Source organism: Myotis nattereri (assembly GCF_964212035.1).
Source record: "Myotis nattereri genome assembly, chromosome: 1".
NCBI classification, from domain to species: Eukaryota; Metazoa; Chordata; class Mammalia; order Chiroptera; family Vespertilionidae; genus Myotis; species Myotis nattereri.
In genome coordinates this window covers 35364924-35386661 of record NC_138075.1, presented here as the reverse complement: position 1 = coordinate 35386661, position 21738 = coordinate 35364924, and the positions used below count along the sequence as shown (strand labels likewise).

The 21738-nt window shown below is 44.1% G+C and overlaps 1 protein-coding gene across 1 annotated transcript in view; it reads left to right on the top strand.

Moving 5' to 3' along the window:
- DAAM1 (dishevelled associated activator of morphogenesis 1) overlaps window positions 1-21738 on the top strand; it is a 157478-nt gene that overhangs the window by 115609 nt on the left and 20131 nt on the right. The window contains exons 13-18 of the mRNA XM_081087886.1: window positions 2376-2563; window positions 3070-3369; window positions 3676-3783; window positions 10125-10154; window positions 11183-11289; window positions 18974-19058. Coding sequence (XP_080944012.1) covers window positions 2376-2563; window positions 3070-3369; window positions 3676-3783; window positions 10125-10154; window positions 11183-11289; window positions 18974-19058 — 818 coding nt within the window. The remainder of the gene's footprint in view (window positions 1-2375; window positions 2564-3069; window positions 3370-3675; window positions 3784-10124; window positions 10155-11182; window positions 11290-18973; window positions 19059-21738) is intronic.

Genomic DNA, 21738 nt, shown 5'->3' with positions numbered 1-21738 from the left:
CCAGTATTCATTGACTTCCTGTTCCTTGTCCACGTTACTCAGTCACAGCCAGTGAAATACAAGAGCACTCGCGCCAAGAGTGTTGAAAAGAAGGTCCAAGAGCTGCAGAAGCACTTCCTTCCCTCTTGTCCTTTTCCATTGAGCAGAAGGGCAGGGCCACACTGATAGGGGAAAACACCAAATGTGAAGTTCTGTCATATTCCAAGTTCCTCACATGAATTCAGATTGCTCTCCAAAAAGTAAGATTGCACATCCATTTTTAGAAATAAATTCTAGAAACTTCTATAGAAAAAAAAAATAGGAACATTGACTAAAATAGTAAAGAGAAATTATATCAAAAGAAAATGATCAATGAGTGGTATTTTAGGGACATACCCTTAAAGGATGGAGACTCAGGTGTGCAAGTTGATGAGAGAACTGAGGACAGAGCTTTGCGGTCATTCAATCACTCATTCCATGGATACTCACTGAGTGCCTGTGTGTGTCAGGCATGTGCTGGGCTCTGGGTCTGCGTCTCAGCTCTGCCCCTGACTGTGTGGGTAGGCTAAGCCCTGATCTCTTCTCCAGCCTCCTCCTCTGAAAAATGAAGAGTAAACCTAAATCACAGGGTTGCTGTGAAGATTAAATGACAAAAGGAATGTAAGGACTGAAGCATCGTGTCCAACACATGCCGGTTGCACAATAAATGACAGGGACTTTTGTAGGCTGCGGTGATACAGAGAAAATGGCCACGGTCAGTAGGAGGAACAGGATGTTTTAAAGCGAGGTCAAGGGAAGGGAGTGAAAGGAGACATAGTAGATAAAACTCTGTTCTGGAAGCTTCAAGTAGCAAAGTTGTGTTAAAGAGGGCAGAGGGTGGAGGCTGTGAGGAGACAGGAAGTTCCATGACCCTGAAAGGTGGAGCATATCTGGGGAGAATTCTCTTGTGCAGCACACCCAGTGAGCACCGAGTAAACGCTTAGTAAATGGATGATAAATGGATGCCATTTGTGGAGAGAATCCTTTAGTCTGGAGCTTACCAAACCTGGCATTACATCAGAATCATCTAGGGAGCATTTGGAAACCACAGACCCCAAGCCCTGCCCAGCCTGCAAAAGAGACTTTCTGGGATAGAGTCTGGGTTTCTGAGATGTTACTCCCTCAGGCGGTTCTGGGGTGAGGCCAGATGTCAGAGGCTAATGACTGGTGATGGAGAGTCGAATCTTACAGCTGTCAGAGAGGAATGAAACGGAGATAGAAGAAGGAAAAGGGGAGACAGGGAGGGAGTTTTCAGATGTGTCTGACTGCCCAAAGTGGTAGACGTGGTAAAAGTGGGTTAACCGTTACCTTCGCTCCAAGGCTGGTAAAAGCCAAGGACTTGGGTGTCTTGAACGCTTCTCTGCAAAGTCTGATCTTGGTGGACTCAAGAGGGAAAGTAAGAGACAGAGAAAGCAAAATTTTCAATGTGTGATCAAATTTGGACATAGATACCAACTCTGTATAGCTCTGCCCCAGTGGGTTATCTCTCTAGTGGGTTTACTGATATAAAAAGAATAGGGATTGTAATTGGGGCCAAGCATTGGAAATGAAGACCTGCAGTCTAAACTTCTTTAGTCCTCTTTTCCAAAGCCCGTCACTCCCATTAGTGCTAGAGCGGCCGGCATATTGGCAATGCAGACAAGCACTACTGCTGATTCCAGCAGGGCTGGGAGTCAGTAAAACTACACATGAGAGCAACTACTTTTCTCCCCATAGGACGGTGATTCTCGTGGTCAGCCAGTACCACCGCCCTAAAGATATTTAATGCTGAGATGATAACCTTTGTTTTCACAAGTTTTAAGAACTATTTGCCAGAAGCATAACATTCTTCTAGTCCAAGTAGCCTTCTGGGGGGGGGGGGGGGGGCGGAGAAATGGCTGCTTTGGAACAAACACTGGTCTGGCAGCAGCATTTCCTCACAGTGCAAGATCCTCCCTCTCAGCCCCTCTGTGAGTCAGACACAAGCCAGAAAAGCTAGCTAAGCAACCCTGGGCCTCTCTCTTCATTTCTAACTTGTGAAGAGGCCCTTTTGATACTCATTTCCCCGAGTGTCGGTGAAGGGCCATGTCTATGACAGGATTCTGAATGACGTTCCAAACAGGCACCATTCTCCTGCACAAGAGCTGTGGCTCTAGGGTCTCTTCCTCCGTCTCTTAGAAAATGTAGTAGTGAGTAAAGTTCTTCATCTGAAGCCCCCTCTAAGTACGAACACCATTGCGCCCGCCAGCCGCTCCCCTTGATGGAGAAGAGGAATATTTACCCAATAAAGAACCTCCCCATCCGCAGTTTTCTTTGTAGAGAAGACGCTTCGGCTTTTAAGAGAGCCTGGTTTTCATGTCTGGCTGTTTCCTATGCAGAGCACAATGAGCTACAACAGAAATTGGAAAAGAAAGAGAGAGAATGTGACGCCAAGACCCAAGAGAAGGAGGAGATGATGCAGACCTTAAATAAAATGAAAGAGAAGCTTGAAAAGGAGACCACTGAGCATAAGCAAGTCAAGCAGCAGGTGGCGGATCTGACGGCCCAGCTGCACGAGCTCAGCCGGGTGAGGACCACAGGCAGCGGCTCCGCCCTCCCTGATCCTGCCCCTGAGCCCCTCGTCCTAAGTCGCCAGCTCCTGACTCAGGGAGAAAACCTAAACCAGCTCCCGATTTACTGCATGGTTGTGAGACTCGCCCCCTCTGCTATCTTATAGGCTGGGCAGCAGAGGCGATTTTGAGTGTGTGTTTTTTAAATACAAATCCTCTAATAAGAGCAAGGGGAGTCCCATTAGCCTTTTAAAATAAAAACTGATTTCCAGAAAACCCAACTGGACAATGGTTCAAACGTGAGAGGTGTGTGAACACTTTGCGTAGAAGCACCAGAGCACCAAATACAAAGGCCCCACGCAGTAGAGTCCACCACGGCCTGGAAGGTCTGTTGGCCTTACTGCCCCTTAGATCCCACATGCTCAGAATGCCTCTGTAATTTCAGGCAAAGTGTCAGACTCTTAAAATCATCCAGTGAATTTACTTCTTCCATTGACCTCTTTTCCTATGTTTATCTTTGCAGAGGGCTGTCTGTGCTTCAATCCCAGGTGGACCTTCGCCTGGGGCCCCAGGGGCACCCTTTCCCTCCTCTGTGCCAGGGTCTCTCCTTCCTCCCCCACCGCCCCCACCTCTGCCAGGAGGAGTGCTTCCTCCTCCTCCTCCTCCCCTCCCCCCAGGGGGGCCTCCCCCTCCCCCGGGGCCTCCTCCCTTGGGGGGGATCATGCCCCCTCCTGGTGCTCCGCTGGGTCTGGCACTAAAGAAGAAGAACATTCCTCAGCCCACCAACGCCCTGAAATCCTTCAACTGGTCCAAGCTGCCGGAGGTAAGCCATTGATCCCGCTCCCCCCTCTAGTGGGTGTCATTAGCAGCTCACGGTGCTGTCACAGAAAGGGGACACAGCCCTGGCTGCTAAGTGATTTCATTTTCTAGTATGGACTCGGGCTTCTCACCAGCTTAGATATTTAAGTGATAAAGCTTCTGAAATAAATGGCACCTTGTTGGAAGCCAGCTCACTTTGAGCATCTGGTAGAATGAAAAATTGGGGATAGCAGCATTTTAAAATATAACCACGTCTGTTCTTTTTGTGTATAGCTGTAAACCCTAGTGCTTATTAACTTAATATTTGCAGAACAAGCTGGAAGGAACAGTATGGACTGAAATTGATGATTCAAAAGTCTTCAAAATTCTAGATCTTGAAGACCTGGAACGAACCTTCTCTGCCTACCAAAGACAGCAGGTAACAGCACATGCCTTCCAGATGCTACAGAGGAAACCACATCCTCATGCATGATCCCTGGCCACCTGCCATACCCATGCCATGATAGGCATCTTAGTTCTAGGCTGTTTGGTCTACCCTGCATGTTCCTGCAAAGCAGCATGGTGTATGTGTCCACACGTGTGTGCCTGTCAGTGCGTGTGTGTGAACATGTCAAAGGTATATAAGCTTCTTGTTAGGGAGCTTCATACCCTGGTGTGTGTCCAAGACCTTGTCTCCACTGGTGGAAGTTCTGTATATTAACTTGTTTAGCCAAAATAATGTTTCTCTCTGAAGCCATTTTAGTTTATCTGACTTTGGAAAAAAACACACCATATCAGATGGTTATTATCAGAAGCAGACTGCTTTTTTCAAATAGATGGGACCTTTAGAAGTTTGGGGGTTGGTAAATGGCTGTAATTTGGCAGCTAGCTGGAGCCTAGAGAGAAGTTTTTATTATGTCATGAACACAATCGACTCAGAGTGGGGTTGGGAGGCTGAGCAAGTGCGCAGGTGGCGGTGATACAACTAGGACCAGGGAAGCTTTGGGAAATGAGCAGAGCCCTCGTGATAGTGGTGAGAGCATGTGATCCATGAACTCCCGTCACGTATGCGTGGTACCTCTCACGTGGGTCAGAAGAGGTCACAGCAAGGTGGCCAGGTTCAGCGTTTCAGAAGAACAAGGAAGAGGTGGAGTGGGGTCCTAGTCAGAGACCTAGGAAGGGAAAAATGAAGTCCCTGAGTGTGAGAAGGAAGATCCTTAAGGGTGACTGTGGGAAGGAAATGATGAGGAAAGCGGAGTGCGGCTTAAACAAGGAGCACTCGGGTGCTGTGCATCTGCAAGGCAGGGGCATTCCTCGGGCTTTGCTGGGAGGCCCTTCGCTCCTGAATGAATCATGCCAGAGTTGAGTCTCCTCAAACAAGCAGCACACTTCCTAGTCTGGTTAGGCCTGGCCTGGTGCCTAGGAAAGAGTTCTCAAAGCAGAACTGCCCCGCACCGAGGGAGAAGATGCCTGCAGCTGGGAGGGGACACAAAAGATGAGGGGGGTTATTTTTAAAATGGCCTTGAATACATCTGCCATTGAAAAGAAAAGTGGGTATGTCCTTTAGCCAGAACATTTTCACTTAGAGGGACAGCCTCTCTGCAGTGCATTTTAATGCTATTCTAGAAGTGTGCAAAAACGCAAGTGTTGCCTGGCGTGGCCGCATAACCTTAAAACAGGACTAGCTGGTACCAGATATAAGTGTGAAGGCAAGCTTGGGCAATACCATGCACACCATTAAAGGAAATGAGGAACAGGAAGATAGGACGTTGTCCACTAGGAAGCGAGACACTTGACCTTTCAAGTAAAAGGTGTGTTTAGAGCCCTCATACAGCAGGTGCTTGGCGCAGACTCATCCCTGATCGGCGGCGAGGGTCTCCTCCCTCTGCTGTCACAGCAAGGCATTCTCTGGCCTTGACAGTTTAGCTGATTTCCTGGGAAAGTCAAATAATTTTCTGACCTCATTACATGGCCCATTGATTTTCTACTTTAGTTTCAGTTACTAATAGTAATACTGGTCCATTCTGGTTTCTGAAGGTGAGGATTTGGGAAGTAAATTAAAGGAAGGGAAAACAGCAGTTATTCCAAATGATGCTATTCAAGCCTGAGCATGTGGCTTGCATTTATTATGAAGGCAGGTGGTTGAAAGACCCAAGTTTACAAGACTCATAATTAACTGGCTTTCAGCAGAAGGTGCAAAAGGATGCTGCCAAAATGCTCTGGGACAAATATGTGGACAGTTCTTAAGAGCTCCGGGAGACAGGGTTGCAGAAAGCCTGGCATTGGGCAATTGTCTCCTAGCAACCAGTCACTGTTTAACTAATCAGCAGTCATTGCAGTCAGGCTAGACCAGCACATTTTAGTTGTACTTACCACTAAGTAGACTGGCAAGTAGAACCATTGGTGCCATTTTCAATAGCACTTCCTGGAGAAAAGTTTCAACACACCTGCTCAGCTTGGTTCAAGCATGTTTCTCCTCTTGCTGCAAGAATTTGAGATGAGAACTTGAAAGCCATAAATATATTTCCCAAATGAAGGAAATCTGAGCCATTTCATTGAATTTACTGAGCGTAGAGAGATAGAAAAGATGCAGGCACTCTAGTGAGAAGTTGTAGACAGAATAAAGGAAACAGGCTGCCTGTCGCTGACTGTCCGCTAGTCTCAGAGTACTGTATAATTATCACACTTGAGCTGCTTTCTTTTCCACTCCCAAATGAATACTAGGAACCTATTTTTCCTATGGTATCTCCTCTTTCTTCCCTCCAGAGTTTAAATAAAAAATAACAACAAGAAAAACAGACCTTGGTCAAATTCCCTATACTAGTACTTCAGCCAGTTGATTGGCCAAATAAATTTCTCAGAGAGGAAAGGAACCCATGTAAGCCGTTATCTGTGTGCATGCAACAGGAACATTGCACAGAGGAAGATTGGGGAGGAGGGGGGAAAATATTTATATATATCAGATCAGTATAATTTAGATGAATATTAATTAATGACATTTAGGAGAGATTTTTCTATAAATATATGTTCATAAACATGCACAAGATATGCTCCATTTGATTTTTAAAAATTTGTATCATTAAAAACAGGACAAATATTCATACTGTCTGCTTTATATATGAAGTATTTCAAATGATGCAAATGTATTAAATGGTTACGCAGGCCTACAGTGCAACTTGTAGAATAAAAGCAGAGATAAGGGAAATCTTTAAATAACAGTAAGGTAGGATAAAAGATGATAATCCATTTTGGTATGGAGTTCCCAGTCTCATCAACCCTAAAGTTAGTTCTCAAGGAGCTCTTATACTTATTTTTTAATTTAATCCTCACACCAGTTCTATGAAGTGAGTATTATTCCTATTTCACAGATAATTAAAAAATGGCTTAGTGTATATTCAGTGTCCAAACAGGTAGCACAGTCAAGTATACAAATGGCATAATTCTTAGCTTCCTGTTGTTCTTATGCCATGGTTTTATTCATTGTGAAGGTTGGGTTTTGCAAAGGATTTTCTTTAACTGAAGTTTTAAGAATAAGACCATTCTTATTCAGGCCTTTTTTCAGTGTGGATATCAAAGGTGTGCAGGGCTGATTATATAAGCTTACGCGCCACATAAAATGGAATTTAATAGTGTGCAGTTATTCCCCTGTTCACATTCCAAAAGTTCATTTGAAAGTCAATTTCTTGAATCTCAAAAGCTCTTTTCCTCATTAAAACTATATTACACAGGCCAGCCACAAAAGGCTTATTTTATTATATAAAGAAGTGCATTGTGTAGTAATACTATTTCACATACAATTAAACAATATTTATCTTGGTTTTATGGGAAATTTTATCTTGAGATGTTATAAATTCATTCTCCCTATCCATGTAGTTGGACAGAGGGAAATGAACTTGACATTTACCTAGACTAGAGGGAGTCATATCTTTGTGGCAATAAATTAACAGCTCACTATCTTCATTCCTCCCCGCTGCTCTTTGCCTGAGGACACCCCTTCTTTATAGGTCCTGTTATCAGCCCGCAGAATAATATCTCAAAGCCTCTCTGCTCTGATTTAGGGAACAAAGGGTAACTGTGTCTCAGGCTCCACAACCTGATCTCTCCTGCCAGTGTGTAATGCACAGATCATTCTTGGGGTCCCTTTCGGAACATTTAATGGTTCTTCTGATACAAATGGTCAAATAGTTTTCCTTTTTATTCTTTTTACATGTTTCATTATTCTGTTTATCTCGTTTTCACATTGAAAAATTATGTGATTTAGGAATATATTTCAATAATCTTGGTCCTTGAACACTGAAGAGAAAATTGTAAATGATGATTTTTCTTAAGACTAAAGTATAAGGTAGAGGTTCTGTAATGGACTGCATGGTAAGAGTTAATCAAATGCGGGGTTTATATAAACATCAGTGTATACAATTTTTCTGGAGAGGGATCCCAGCTTTTATCAGATTTACAAAGGAATCTCAACCTCAAAAAGATTAAGACCCATTCATTTATTATCTGAGAACTGTTGAGTCATTACTTCATTGTGGAACCCTATCTATAAGAATCTATCAGCACTAGTTCCTAAAAATGCAAATCCCAACTTCCTATTTATATTCCAAGCCCAAAGCTCTACACCAAAAAAATCATCTGGAAAAATCAGGCAGCCTGTTAGGTGGAGCCAAAGATAAATGATTCTGTCAAGTTTGGTTCAAGCCAGTTAGTGAAGAATTTAAGGTTTCAAAAAGAATGTTAACTTATTTGAAATAGATCTGGAAACATTGTTATTTTTGTCATGCCCCATCTAATAAACTTTGTGATTTTATTTAAAATGTGATGATTCAAGCACTCTTTAAAGGAAGGGAATCGTAAGGCTAACAATTAACCAAACTCTCCCATGGCATTCGTCATCCCCTCCCCTGGAAAGATGAGACACATTACTTAGCTATTAATTGTTGCACTTATTACTGCCGCTGCTTACAAAGGGGAGATCTGGACCAATTGTTCAACTCAGCTGAAAGCAGGACAGTAGGAGAAGAAAAGGACTTGATCATCAGCTTGAAAGATAATTTTATGATAGCTTCCAAGTCCTGAGCTCATAACTATGTGTCAGGCATTGTACAAAATGCTTTACATGCATTATCACATTTAATCCTCATACTAGTAATCCAGTTGTTGTCCCCATTTTACGGACAGACTGAGCACCAATACCAGCTAGTTATTGATAGTTGCTTGATTCCATAGCCCATGACAGTAGAGGTCAGAAATCTCCATTTCCTGATGGTGGGAATTTATGGAGAGTTGCCAGAGAACTTTTTAGAAGTTTCTTTTCTGAAGGCCAGACAGTGAGAGCCAGATGTAAATTCAACTAAGCAGCTTGTCTCTTTAAAAGAGAAAAGTAGGGCGCCCTAGCCAGTTTGGCGCAGTGGATAGAGCATCGGCCTGCGGACTGAAGGGTCCCAGGTTCGGTTCCAGTCAAGGGCACATGCCCGGGTTGTGGGTCGATCCCCAGTAGGAGACGTGCAGGAGGCAGCTGATCAATAATTCTCTCTCATTAATGTTTCTATCTCCCTCTCCCTTCCTCTCTGAAATCAATAAAAATATATTTTAAAAAACAAAAAAAGAGAAAAGTAGGGTAAGGCCTCACGGAGTTCACGTCATCATAGTTCTTTCTGCCCTTGAAAGGAGAAACTGCTTTTAAAGGGAACAAGTCCTAAAGAGTTTTAGAGTACAAGGACAGGAGAAAACTGTGACATCAGAGGAGAAGTTTTCTCGTGGTTATCAATGATTTTTTAATGCCATTCTAGAAAAACAGTCCCTCATGTCAGGGTGGAGCCAGGGGAGGGGGCATTTTGTTTCCCTCAAGGATGCTATCTATGAAGCCGCCCATCTGCGTAAAATTGGCCTTAGCGGCACTGCCAGAACCAGTGAGGCCTTAAGGAATTTGCTGAACAAATGCTGGCTGTGCTAGTGGTTGGTCCAAAAACTGGGGTGTGTTTTGCACACCGAAGCTGTATTCATTCCATCATGGCAAGAATATATAAAGAAATTTGTGACTTTCTCATAATGTGTCAATTACTTCTTCCTCTTTTCTTCTTCATTCCAAGTCTTTTCTATGGACTGTTTCAAGAAGAGGCTGTTGACTTTTGTATGCTAGAAACAGCCCTGAGGCAGCTGGGACAGGGCCACCGATGGCTACACAGCACCCAGATCCCTTCTTGTCTCCCAATTAGTGAGCTCTGTCTTTTCCCTCCCTGTCGCACCTATGGGCACTGAGGGTTAATACTACTGACCTATGTTGTTGAACCAGTCTTTTGTCTTTTCATAATCCTTCCCTGTGATACAAGAAGACAGAAGATTGCTTCCACCAAATATATATGTAGTAGTATATACCAATGGGAATAATTTCCTTAAGTTGATTCAATTGATTTCTTTTTTTCACTTCAAGTAAAAATCATGTTGAATCAATGGAGCCCAGTGGTCCTTTCAAACAGGATGTGGTTCCTTTCCCAACTTGAGTCTTCTTGGGGTGTTTGAATTCCTTTCTCAATTTGATTTTCCACCAGTGAAAATGAGGTGTGGCCCATGCCATCTCTCTACCCCGAATGCTCAGTACCATGCCCTTATTTGTATTTTCCGCCAGACTCTCTCATTTTCATTCACCCTCATTGATGCTCCTAGGAGCATAGTCACCTCTTACACCCCTCCCTGATCTCCTGGACTTACCCCCTTTGTTGCTGTGGTTTCTGAGCTGCATGTGTCTGATTTGCCTTTCCCATGCCTCTGCCGTGGCTGTAGGACTTCTTTGTGAGCAGTAACTCCAAGCAGGTAAGTGAGCTACTACCTGAACCTCGCTTAGTGTAAACCAGCTCCCTATAAGCTCGAAAAGTCTCTGTTATCTTGTTTTGTTCAGGTAGTGTAACAATGCCTAGGTAATTTCATGTTGGGTTTCAACTCTTAGCTGGAATCCCATTACCACAAAAGACAGTTGCTAAGTTTGGTCACATGGTGCTCTTAGTATAAATTCCACGTCATCTTTGTTTCCTAAGCTGTTACACAATTCCAGAGCTCCTTACATTTTATAAATGGGTCCTGACCTCTGATAATATTAAACTTGCTATTTATCTAGTTAGTCTATGTTTTCACCTTGATGTCCAGCTTACGCAAACAGTATCTTATATATGATTGCTTTATGCTTCTCCCACCGTAAGTTATGACTGGCCATCATTGCTTACAGCTTTCTGCACAGCAGCAGGGTTGCAAGTAGTGTTTCGTTGTTAACTCAAGTAATTGGACTAATGCCTTGAGCTGTCCATCAGGCTCCAGGGTAACGAAAGGTACCATCTGGGCTTGGGAGCTTCACGACGTTTGGGGTCTTCATTGTTCAGCCTTTTAAGTGCTTAGGATGCAAGCGGTTGTGGGGTGAATGTGCCCTACAAATGGCCGGACCAGCGATGGCAGGCCTCAGCTGAGCTTGATTCATAGTGACAGTTCTGTCTGCTGTCCATAGGGGCTTGGGGGACAAAAGGAGGGCACCACTCCCTGATAATGTATGCACGCGTAGCATCTTCAACTTAGGAGCACTTTGTTCTTCCAAACAATGCTTTTTCAAATGTGGGTGGTCAGGGCTTCTTATTTTCCCTTTGTCTACTAGATTTTAGTCTTTGTTTCAATTCCATCACCCTCCTACACTCCCCCCTCACCATCTCAGCTTTGCCTGTGTGTGTGTGTGTGTGTGTGTGTGAGAGAGAGAGAGAGAGAGTGTGTGTGTGTGGGCGCGCACGCAGGAAAAGTATGTGTCTGAAGCTGGAGTGTCCCTGGTTGACTGTGATTGATTTTTCTCATGCTCTTTATAGAAAGAAGCAGATGCCATCGATGACACACTGAGTTCCAAACTAAAAGTCAAAGAGCTTTCGGTGATTGATGGTCGCAGAGCTCAGAATTGCAACATCCTTCTATCAAGGTATTGTTGATGTTGAATAGACATTTTTGGTAGGACCAACTTCTCTATCATGTGGCTCCAAAATACGTGTTTTCACTTGTTCTTATACCTCAACTGTGTGAGATACTATTTTTCGGACTCTCTGCTAAGGTGAGGACAACTGTGGTGCTTACTCTCCCAGTGGAATCTGTCAGAGCTGGTTGCCTACTGTCTTAGAGTTTAATTTCCACAGACTCCCAAGTCCATGTTTGTGTGTGTGTCCCTCTCCCCCTCAGTTAGCCTGTAAAATGGACGTTACTTTTATTTATACTTACTTCTTGGCTTCAGAGATACTTTGGCTGTTGAGTAAATACTGTCACAGAATCAGGACTGACGATGAACCTTTTTTTTTTTTTTTAATTTTCCTTTCTGTAGTTATCTTTTTATACTTCAAGGTTATATGATTTCATGCTCTTTCTGAACATTTTTATGACTAAAAGAATATGTAAATCTCAAACCTCAATGAAATGCTAATGTAACTAATTCAGCTAATGTTCAGAAATCTTTCTCATAACTAGTGAACCATCTCAACCTTGGAACTTGAAAAGAAGAAAGGAAATTTGGGAGCCTGGAATCTGATTGTCGCTTCAGGCTGTCTAGGGCATTTCTAGTAACCTGTCTGGATCTAGTTTCTTCTTTTCTCTAAAGGGGACTTTCACATCAGGCAAAAGTACCTAATGCTTATGAGGGGAATGAAGATGTAAAGAATCCTGAATTTTGAGGCTTTAAGTGTAAGTCCCATTGGTTGCATTCCAGAAAGAATGCTGTATATGCATTGAGGCTGGTGTCAGGTGACTTCTCTTTCAGGGAGAGGGAAGAGAGAAAGTAGGAGTCCTGAGTTTTTAGAGGGTCTTAGAGTAAGTTTCTTTTAACACAAAAAGCTGCTGCTTGGTTTTCAGCCTAGAAGCTTGATTGTTAGCCAGATATATATTACTCCAGGGACCAAATGTTTCTTTTAGTGAAAGAGAAATTGAAGCCTAGTGAGATCCCTGAATTTTAATACAACTGATGAGGTAACATGAACCATCCTGTTAGCTAGTATTTCCTTTCTGCCTCTGGAAGAAGGGACGCTGTGTAAATGGCCAGGCCCTGTATATCCCCACATTTGCTCCCCAATCACGTGCTCAGGAAGACACCACTGAAAGCAATTGAAGGCCTCTTATTTTTCTTCTGGGTGTACACAGTCTGTTTTGTTTCAGTTTTTTTAATCCTCCTGAGGATATGTTTATTGATTTTAGAGGGAGGGGGAGAGAGAGAGAAACATCAATGTGGGAGAAAAACATTGATCGGTTGCCTCCCATGTCTACCCTGATTGGGAATTGAACTCACAACCTTTTTTTGGTGTACATGACAACGCTCAACCAACTGAGCTATCCAGTTGGGGCTATGTCAATTTCTTTTACAAATAACATTCTTTTTTTTTTTTCTTTTTTTTTTAATCCTCACCAGAGGATATTTTTTCATTGATTTTTAGAGAGAGCAAGACAGAGAGAAATATCGATGTGAGAGAAACACATTGATTGGTTGCCTCCTGCACATGCCCTGACCAGGGAGGGCCCTGGCCAGGGAGGAACCTGCAACCAAGGTACGTGCCCTTGACCAGAAGCAAACCCAAACCCTTCTATCCACTGTGCCAAACCAGCGAGGGCTACAAATAACATTCTTAACAGCAAAATAAAATGAAAATTTGGGAAAAGTGGGTTTTTTTAAAAAAATTTTTCCTATATTTTCAGGAGGAATACTTTAAAACAACTTGACCAAGGAAGCTGTCACTCTTGAATTTCCATGGCACTTAAGTGCTCTTAGGACTATAAATTGTGACCCAGTTCCTTATAGACAGATTATTCTCGGTACTAGGTGCCAACCAGAGTAATTACACTAGTTATAGATAAGGTTACATATCTTGTTGGCAGATTTCCCATCCCTTAATTGACAGAATCATTTCATATTTGTGGTATGTAATTCCCTTGTTACCTCAAAAATGTCAGAACCTAAGATGACTTAGAACTTGAATGTTTCCGAACTCTGGAAGACAGCTTTAAGAGCTTGCCTCATATCTGTTAGATTATCTATTAAAACACAATTTAATGAATAAGTGCTATTGCAGTGTGCATAATTAAAAGTTATTGTGCGTAACAAAGCAATTTAGAGTCTCAGTTGACCTTATGGTAATTGAGCCTATTGATCAGGTTCCAAACCTTCCCTCCCACAGAGGATCCATCAGCGCTTGCTTTCCTGCTCAGTAGTCAATAGTTTGCACTCCCTCCTTGGGAAAGTGCAGGGCTGATGTGCTATATGTGCTGTGGTAAAGGTAAAAGAAATTAAGCAGGTTTCATTTTAGTTTGTTTTTTATTTAGTTTTTGTAACCAGTCAGCAGTTCTCCTGATTTCGTTCTTCCCTTTTCGTCGGCAATGCATTACTACCCACTAAGGACCCAGGGGCTTAACGGAGGGAAGAGGTCTGGGAGAGCATGTTTGATATGTTTTCTTAGAGAGTTACCGCTTTGAAGCATCTGCCTGCCTGGTGCCCTGCAGGGTGCCATAGGATGTACCCACACTTAAGATAGCACTGCTGCCATGGGAAGCTCATGCTGACTGGAGAAGAAAGGTGACACAGGCGAGGTGACTTGTGAACTATTCAGGGCTCAGATTGGTCTGACAAGGAGACAGAAGCTCGGCCAGGTCAGAGGGACAGTGGGCCTCAAAGGGCGATAAGTTACCTGGGCACGGGGGACAGAGGCAGCTCCCAGGAGGCGTGCAGCTGGAGAAAAGGCACCAGAGGGGTATGAGCCGCTAATAAAGAGAGCCCTGTGTTTGCAGCAGATGGTTGTCGCTTGGATTTAATGAGAACAGGCAGGAAAGCCTGCAGTCCGTGCCCGGTGCCTTTGTGAGGGCAGGAGTCCACCCAGGATCGACCCTGCCCTCCTCATCTATAAGACGGAGATAATGAGAGTGGTGGCCTTGCAGTGGACCTGTGAGAGTGGACCTGGCAGGGTGCCTGCATGTGGGAGCTGCTCAGTCAGTGGCTTGTTCACGTGCCCATGAGATCGGAAATTGGCGCAGCTTGTTCGGAAGGAGATCACTTTGTCTTAATAAGGTTGCAAGTTTGATCGTGTGCGGGACAGGATGGAATGGGTCAAGGACTGGAGCCATCGGGTAGGAGGCTCTTTCTGTTGCCCAGGGGAGACCTGACAAGGGACAGAGTTGAGAGAGATGGAGAAGCCCTGAACAGAACCCGGAGACTGATTTTGTACATGGGGACAATGAGTAGGAACATTTCCAAGTTGATGTCAAGATTTCTTACCTTTCCACACTTACTATCTTTCTTTTTTCCTGCTTATTTCATTTCCAAAGGGTGGCAACCCTCTCTGTTTCTTATCTCGCTGACTAGGAATTTAATTCCTAGCAACGTAGTCATTACATCAAATTCCGCCCCAGTGAAAAGTCTGGGGTATATTCCATTTAATGAGTGTATGTCTGCAGTGCTTCTTCTCCCTCAGAGCTCTTCCTTACCCACACACTGCAAGTCAGTGGACTCTTTGGTCAGAGGCACCTGCCACAATCTCACCTGGATCTGAGCAGACAATCAGAAAGGAAGCCCTTCCCATCCCAGGGGCTGGGGAGGGGGGATACAGACCCTTTGTATGTGCCCGCAGCATGAATGGCTGGGGTCACTGTGGCTCCTAGGAAGAGAGTGCCTGGGAGGTAGGTTTTGAATCAGAAGCTCCAGGCCATGAGGGACTCTAAGGAGGGAGTGGAATGAGAATCCATTCCTCGGCCCCGGGCACGGTAAGCAGCAACTTTTCTACTGCATGTCTGTAGTGGTACGTGGCAGTCTAAAATTCACTCTGCTTTACTCCCCAAAACACCTCTCCCTTCCAAAAGGGGAAAAAATAAAAGACAGGAAGAAACTGGGAAGCTGGCTTATATTGCAAAATGAACCCACCTAAAAACACGTTTATGAGTGTCCTGCCATTCTTTTTTCCAGATGCCCTCTAGCACGGCAGCCGGGGTGTCGTAAACCACAGAACTCTACTTTAAAGCAGGAGGATTTGGCTTAAATCCACCGAGGCCTAGCTAAGGCTGAGGTAGCCGTCCATCCCTAACTTACTGTAATTACGCCTGGATGTTCCAATCCTCTTGGCACATTTTTGAAATACTTGAGTAGAGCAAGGTAGATTTAAATACTGTTTTTAAATGGCCAGTTTGTTTCCTGCTTGTAAAGAAAGTTGAAGTGGGTGTCTTAGAAGTTGCCACCCTCCAGCACACCAGAGTGCTGCTGCCGAGCTTTAAAAGCAATTAAAAGGCTAGAACTGGTAGGGGCCTTAAATTACAGAGATTAGCAGCTCATTCTGTGGATGACAGATGACACTAAGAACCCGGCAGCCTATGGAACCATCCCGGGGGGCAGCATACCTTCTCTTTCCCCAAGGTAGAGTTTCTCTGTCTGCTCCAACGGGCCACGTGCAAGGCGGCATGTTGACAGGTCGATTTTCTTAAGTACTACCCATTAAAGTCTCCAGTCTCTTTGTGGGCCACATTAAGAGAAACCAAAATTGTTATGAAGTAGAGCTAGTGCTTAGTCCAGACAGCCTCTCAGGGGGTTGAGGAGCATAAATATATACAATTTCAAAAGCAAGAAGTTCTGCACTCCATATGGGGAGCTAATGAAATGCACGTCTGATACTTCAAGTATTGTTCTCTGATTTTCAACTCCTTTTCTTTTAAATGCAAAACAGAAGGAACTCTGCAGAACTGCATCCTAATGTGGTTTCTTCAACTCAGTGTGAAAAGGACAGGGGACTAATTTATTTTTTTCTTATAAGCCGAGCTTTTCTCGTGAGGACTATAGACATTTCCACAGCCAGTTGGTTTCCATTAGTGGCAGTTTCCACCTTCCCTAACGTTCCCTTCCTCGGCCTCACAGGACCACACCGTGGTGTTTGCCCTTAACTGACTGAAGAGCCTTCAGTGTCCTGGGATGTAGGGCTGCCCGGGCCTGTGCGGTGGAGACCTCGATGCTGGGATAGTTTTTCCCGCCATTCATTTCACCCAGGCCAGTTTGCCTAATTGTTCCACATCATGAAGGCTTTTCCCTCATGATGTTCCACTGACTACCATGCTTATGGGGCACTGACTAAAACAATCTGTAGAAGTCTGCTCAGGCCCAGCTTACTGTCCACAGCCCAGGAGTTCTGATGTTTCCACCATCGGGCAAGGCGGGAGCATGGGCCTTGTTTTAGAATGTGGACAGCTGGGCGTGTTGCCTAGAGGCTCTATTTGGATATGAAAACATGAAATAGAAGAGAGTGGTATTAGTACACTAGGGTTCCCCAATTTGTGCTCCTTCCCTGTCCTACTTATTGGCACATGAAACAACGTTCCGTTTCAATGGCGGGGTGGATGGTTTTAACGAGATTGTGTCAAAATCTAGAGGAGGGAATGAGCCAGAGTTGTCAGAGCGGGCTCCTCCCTGATGGCCTTCGTGTCCACCCAGCTCTCTCCAGCCCTCTGTCTGTCTGTCTGTGAGAACACGGCAAGCACCTGAGCTTTATGTGCACCTGTGCCTCAGCTTATCAGTTGATTCTCCCACCTCTAAAATAGATACCACGTCTTCTAATTCTATTTTGACACTCCCAGGCCTCATGGGTAGTGTATGCAGAGAGGAATCTATGGTGAAATAATGGGTATAAGAGTACTTTGGGAAGTGTTCATAATAACCCTACTAAGTGCTATTTAATGATCAGATAACTGCACGTGACTATTAAGGTTACATAAGTATTGCTGCCCTTTTTTCTGGTGTAGAGAAGTCTGCTTTGTAGAATATACATACAGTGTATTGAGCCCTTCTATGGCCAGGTAAACAGTTCACATGTATTATTTCACTTTGTACACCTATACACACACTCCTTTATTTAAGTGTAGTCGTTATTATCCCTACTTTATAGATGAGGAAACTGGGCTAAAGAAGTACTTTTTCCAACATCTCACTGGCCAAGAAGTGTCAGAGCCAAGATTGGGGACTAGCCTTTCCAATGTCAAGTCCCCTGTCCTCAAACGTTTCCTGTGAGGGCTGTACGTCTTGCTCCAGATTTGTGTTTATGTCTTTCTCTTTAGTCCTAAATGTTATTCTTCTTGAAGGTCTCAGACTGAAGAACAGATCAAATGAAGTTAATATGCCACAGTAGTGGTAGCTTGTAAGGAAGTGAAATTTAAAAAAATAAGTCTGGGTTAGATGTTTACAAATAAAACAAAAGAATGACTCCGTTGTTATAGCTAATAATCTGGTTATGACTATTGGTTGTGTCTACTAAAAACACATTTTTAGAAGGATGGTTTATTTATTTATTTTTATCCTCACTGGAGGATATTTTTTTCCACTGATTTTTAGAGAAAGTGGAAGGGGTGGAGAGAGAGAAAAACATCAATGTGAGAGAAACACATCAATTGATTGCCTCCTGCACATGGCCCAGCCGGGGCCAGAGATTGAACCTGCAACCCAGGTACATGCCCTTGACCAGGAATTGAACCCGTGTCCCTCCAGTGTGTGGGGGCGGGGGGACGACACACTCTAATCACTGAACACACCGGCCAGGGCTGCAAGTATGTTTTTTTGTTGTTGCTTGTTTTGTTGTTATTTTTAAATATATTTTTATTGATTTAAGAGAGAAGGAGAGATAGAAACATCAATAATAAGAATCATTGATAGGCTGCCTCCTGCACACCCCCTGCTGGGGATCAAGCCTGCAAGCCAGGCATGTGCCCTTGGCTGGAATCGAACCTGAGACCCTTCTGTCCACAGGCTGACATTCTATCCACTGAGCCAAACTGGCTAGGGCCAAGTATGTTTTAATATCATGACTCTTTACAGCTAACACTTTGGTGTTCTGACATAATCAAGACATAAATCCTTAATGAAATTAGTAAATCATATAAATTTATTGTAGATAGAAAACAGATTTGTGTCTTTGCTTAAATCCTTCCCTAAGCAATATTTATAAAAAGAATTTGGGATTAGCATCAAGAATGTTGGGTGTGTGTGGATACTGCCACTTCTCTATGTGTTGTACCGTGGGCAGTGGCTTCACTCTTCTGGGCCTCGGTTTCTTCCCCTATTAAACAAACAAAATGAACCATTAGAGTTATTTTGAAGTTCAGATGAAATAACATGTGAAAACTCCTCAACTGTGAAGTGCTTGTACTTTTTATTACTTATACTAACTGTTGTTCAATTTTTAACACTACTAGTAACATAGATTCTAAACTTATTTAAATGCATTTTAATATGACAGCAAGCTTACACTCCTGATATATAATCACATTAAGATTCTATTCTTCCACTGTCACCTGTAGTTCATGAATATATTAAAGAGAATGATGTGTATGGGTGTTGCCCCTACTTCTCATCTGCTAATCCCTAAGCAACAGAACATAACAACTTTGTTCGCTGTGTCAGCAGAGCATTACAAAGCCCTGAAAGAATGTTAGAGCAGTTTCAAAATACTATTTTTAGGTGCAATATTGTCAGGAAATAAGCTTTCACTGAGAGATTTTTTAGCAAAACGGTATTTGAAAATCAGCAGCTGGAGTAGCAAAATGAATTATCTTCCATAAAAGTTTAATGCTCAAACCAGTATTGTTAACAAAATAAAATATTCTTTCTCCAGGTTAAGATTATCCAATGATGAAATCAAACGAGCAATTCTAACAATGGATGAGCAGGAAGATCTGCCCAAGGACATGCTGGAGCAGGTGAGCTGCCAGACGTCTCTCACAGCATAAGTGATGGCGAGCTTTCAGCAGGGAGTAAGACACTGAGGAAAGTGGCTGTTGCTGGTAGACAATGTTTTCATCTCTGAACTGAGGAGGTTGAGCCCAGGTTCCATAGGGTTCCGTTAGGAAATTATTGTGGCTCTGTTCTCTCCATGTTCCTCAAAATGATGGGTGAGACGCAAGGTGATAATGTTTGTCAGATGCCTGGGATCCACAATGCCAGCATTTGGCAAACGTGTCCTCCTGCTGCTATTACGTTCTTACGCTTTTGTAGGTCAGATATATATCTATTTGATTTACTGAAAAATCTGTTTCACAGGAATATCAAGAATCTACATAAACTGACCCTTGCTAAGTCCTTAATACAATTGGTGTCTTGGTCTTGGCTTGCCATTCCCACAACCACAAAAGCCAGTTACACCCCCCAGCACTACCATCTACATCTAAATATTCACATATATCATAAGGGTGGGGTTTCAGTTCCTTGGGGCTAAAACATATGGCACGCTTCTTCATCGTACGTGGCAGTACATTCAGTTGCCAGAGCTGGCAAGCCTGGGATGGATTTACCCACAGTCAGCACACATCCTTGTTCGTGGTATTTGGAGATGATTTGTATTGTCCTTGGCGGGCAAGTCAAGGTGTGGTGGCCTAGCCTCTCTTCGAGCAGTGTTTCTACAACACGCTCTGTGCGTGCTGTCCAGCAGCTTTGTTCAGTGTCCCCAAGTGACAGTGCTGGTAGCTAGCAGTGTTCTAGAGTTATGACCTGTCTCTTGGTCGGGGCCTGAACTGTTCTGACTACTTGTCTCATGGTCCTTGGGACCATGAGTGATTTTGGTCAAAAGGTCCATGTTTGTAAGAGCCATGTACACCTAGGGTTGACTGTGGACACAAGCAATCATGAATCCAGGCTGAACTTGAGGGCTCACCTGGAAGGGTGCTCAGCTCCCAAGAGCAGAGGAAAAGAATATTTTGCATTGCCAGCAGTGACCCTGGGTGGCGAGGCTGCTCCCGATGGGGTGCTGTCTGCGTGTGCATTTCCAGTGGTGCTCACTGGTGTCCTGAAAGGTCTGGGACACAAAGCAGAGAGGAGCGATGAGTGCAGTGTCACCACCCAAATGGGCCCTCCCTCCCTGGAGCCACTGCAGCTACAGTGGTCGGAGGTGAAAACCCTCGTGCTTTGCAATGGGAAAACCTGCATACTGTCCTTTTAAGGTTTGATTTACTTATTAAAATAGTGACTGTGTTTCCAAGTCTATTGGGATGCTCTGTGTATGAATAGTTTAAAAGTAATTCCTAAGCCTCCGATTCATTTTTTAGAGTATTTGCAGCTCCTCCCTCCCACACCGCAAACCATCAGACCCGCCTCCGCCATCCCCGCCCCCAGGTGGCCCCCTAGGCAGCGGTCTGCCTCAGCAGTCACTGGCCCAGAGTGAAGAGCCGCAGAAAGCTGCCTTAGTCTTGAGGCCTTTAGCCCCTATCAACAAGGTCATATGTTTAAATTCCACAAGATCTGTTTACTGTGAAATTGCATCCAGCACAATTCCTCCTTGAGGGAAAGGATTTCAAAATCTGGCCAGAAGGGCTTGCAGTGCAAATAGAATGAACTTAAAATAAATACAAGTAAGAAAGTCAGTCTATGAAGCAGAATCTGGCCCCCAAGGACCCCTGACCTGATCTCTCCAGTGACTCTGTGTCTCGTGCTCTTCCTTTTCTCCCTGATCTGCTATTCCTCCTGTTCCCTTTTCCTTCATACCACACTCTTCCCGATAGGCGCTGGAGCCAGCCTCTCTTTCCTCCTCTGTGACTTGCACGTGAGCCACATTCATTTCCTCCTCTCCTGCTTTTAGCTCCTGAGCTCAGAAATCAGATGAGGTCAGTATACTCTCCTGGAATGTATACCTTTCTTCCACCCCCAGGTGTTTGTCTAACTCATCTCTAAAACTCTCCACACACAGTCTGTTATCCGTGCTTTGAGAAGGTCTGTACCTTTAGCATGTTCCTCTTACTATTCTCTTGTAATGAGAGAGAGCTAGTGGCCGTGTTATCCTGGACAGAGTTGTGGGCTCAGCATCATGAGTGGGGGTGATACCTGAGACTAGAACTGAATTTCCTTGCTAGTAGGTAAAAATCCAAACTAAGGTGGGGAAGCAAGCCTTTTTTTCTCTCTTCCTTCTCATCGCCCTTGCCACTGCCTTCCCTCTTGCACTGAGGAAGAGCAAGAAGATGCTTGTCCTGTCCACTGTCACTATTTGAACAGCGGAACATAAATGGCCAGAAGCTGCCAGGCCATCAGACTATGAACTCTCCAGCATCCACTTTCATCTCCCGCCCCTGCCACACCATCAGGAAAGAGGGGTGTCTCTGGCTCGGGGACCAGCCAGATTAGAGACTCTGCCCTCTCCTAGATCTATCACCTCTGCCTCTTGACATGTAACTTGTTTGAGTCTCAGCTTTTCAACACATGCCTCTTAAGACCCCACATCTCCATCTAGCTGTTGTCCTCTCTTTTTTGGCACAGCCCAAGTTTTTGAAAGTCTGTCCCCACTCACCTCCTATTCACTCTTCCTCTACTCACTGCAGTCGTCTTACTCACCTCCCAGAGCTGTGCTCACCAAGGACACACAAATCCCTGTTGCCAAAGCCAGGGCACTTTGCA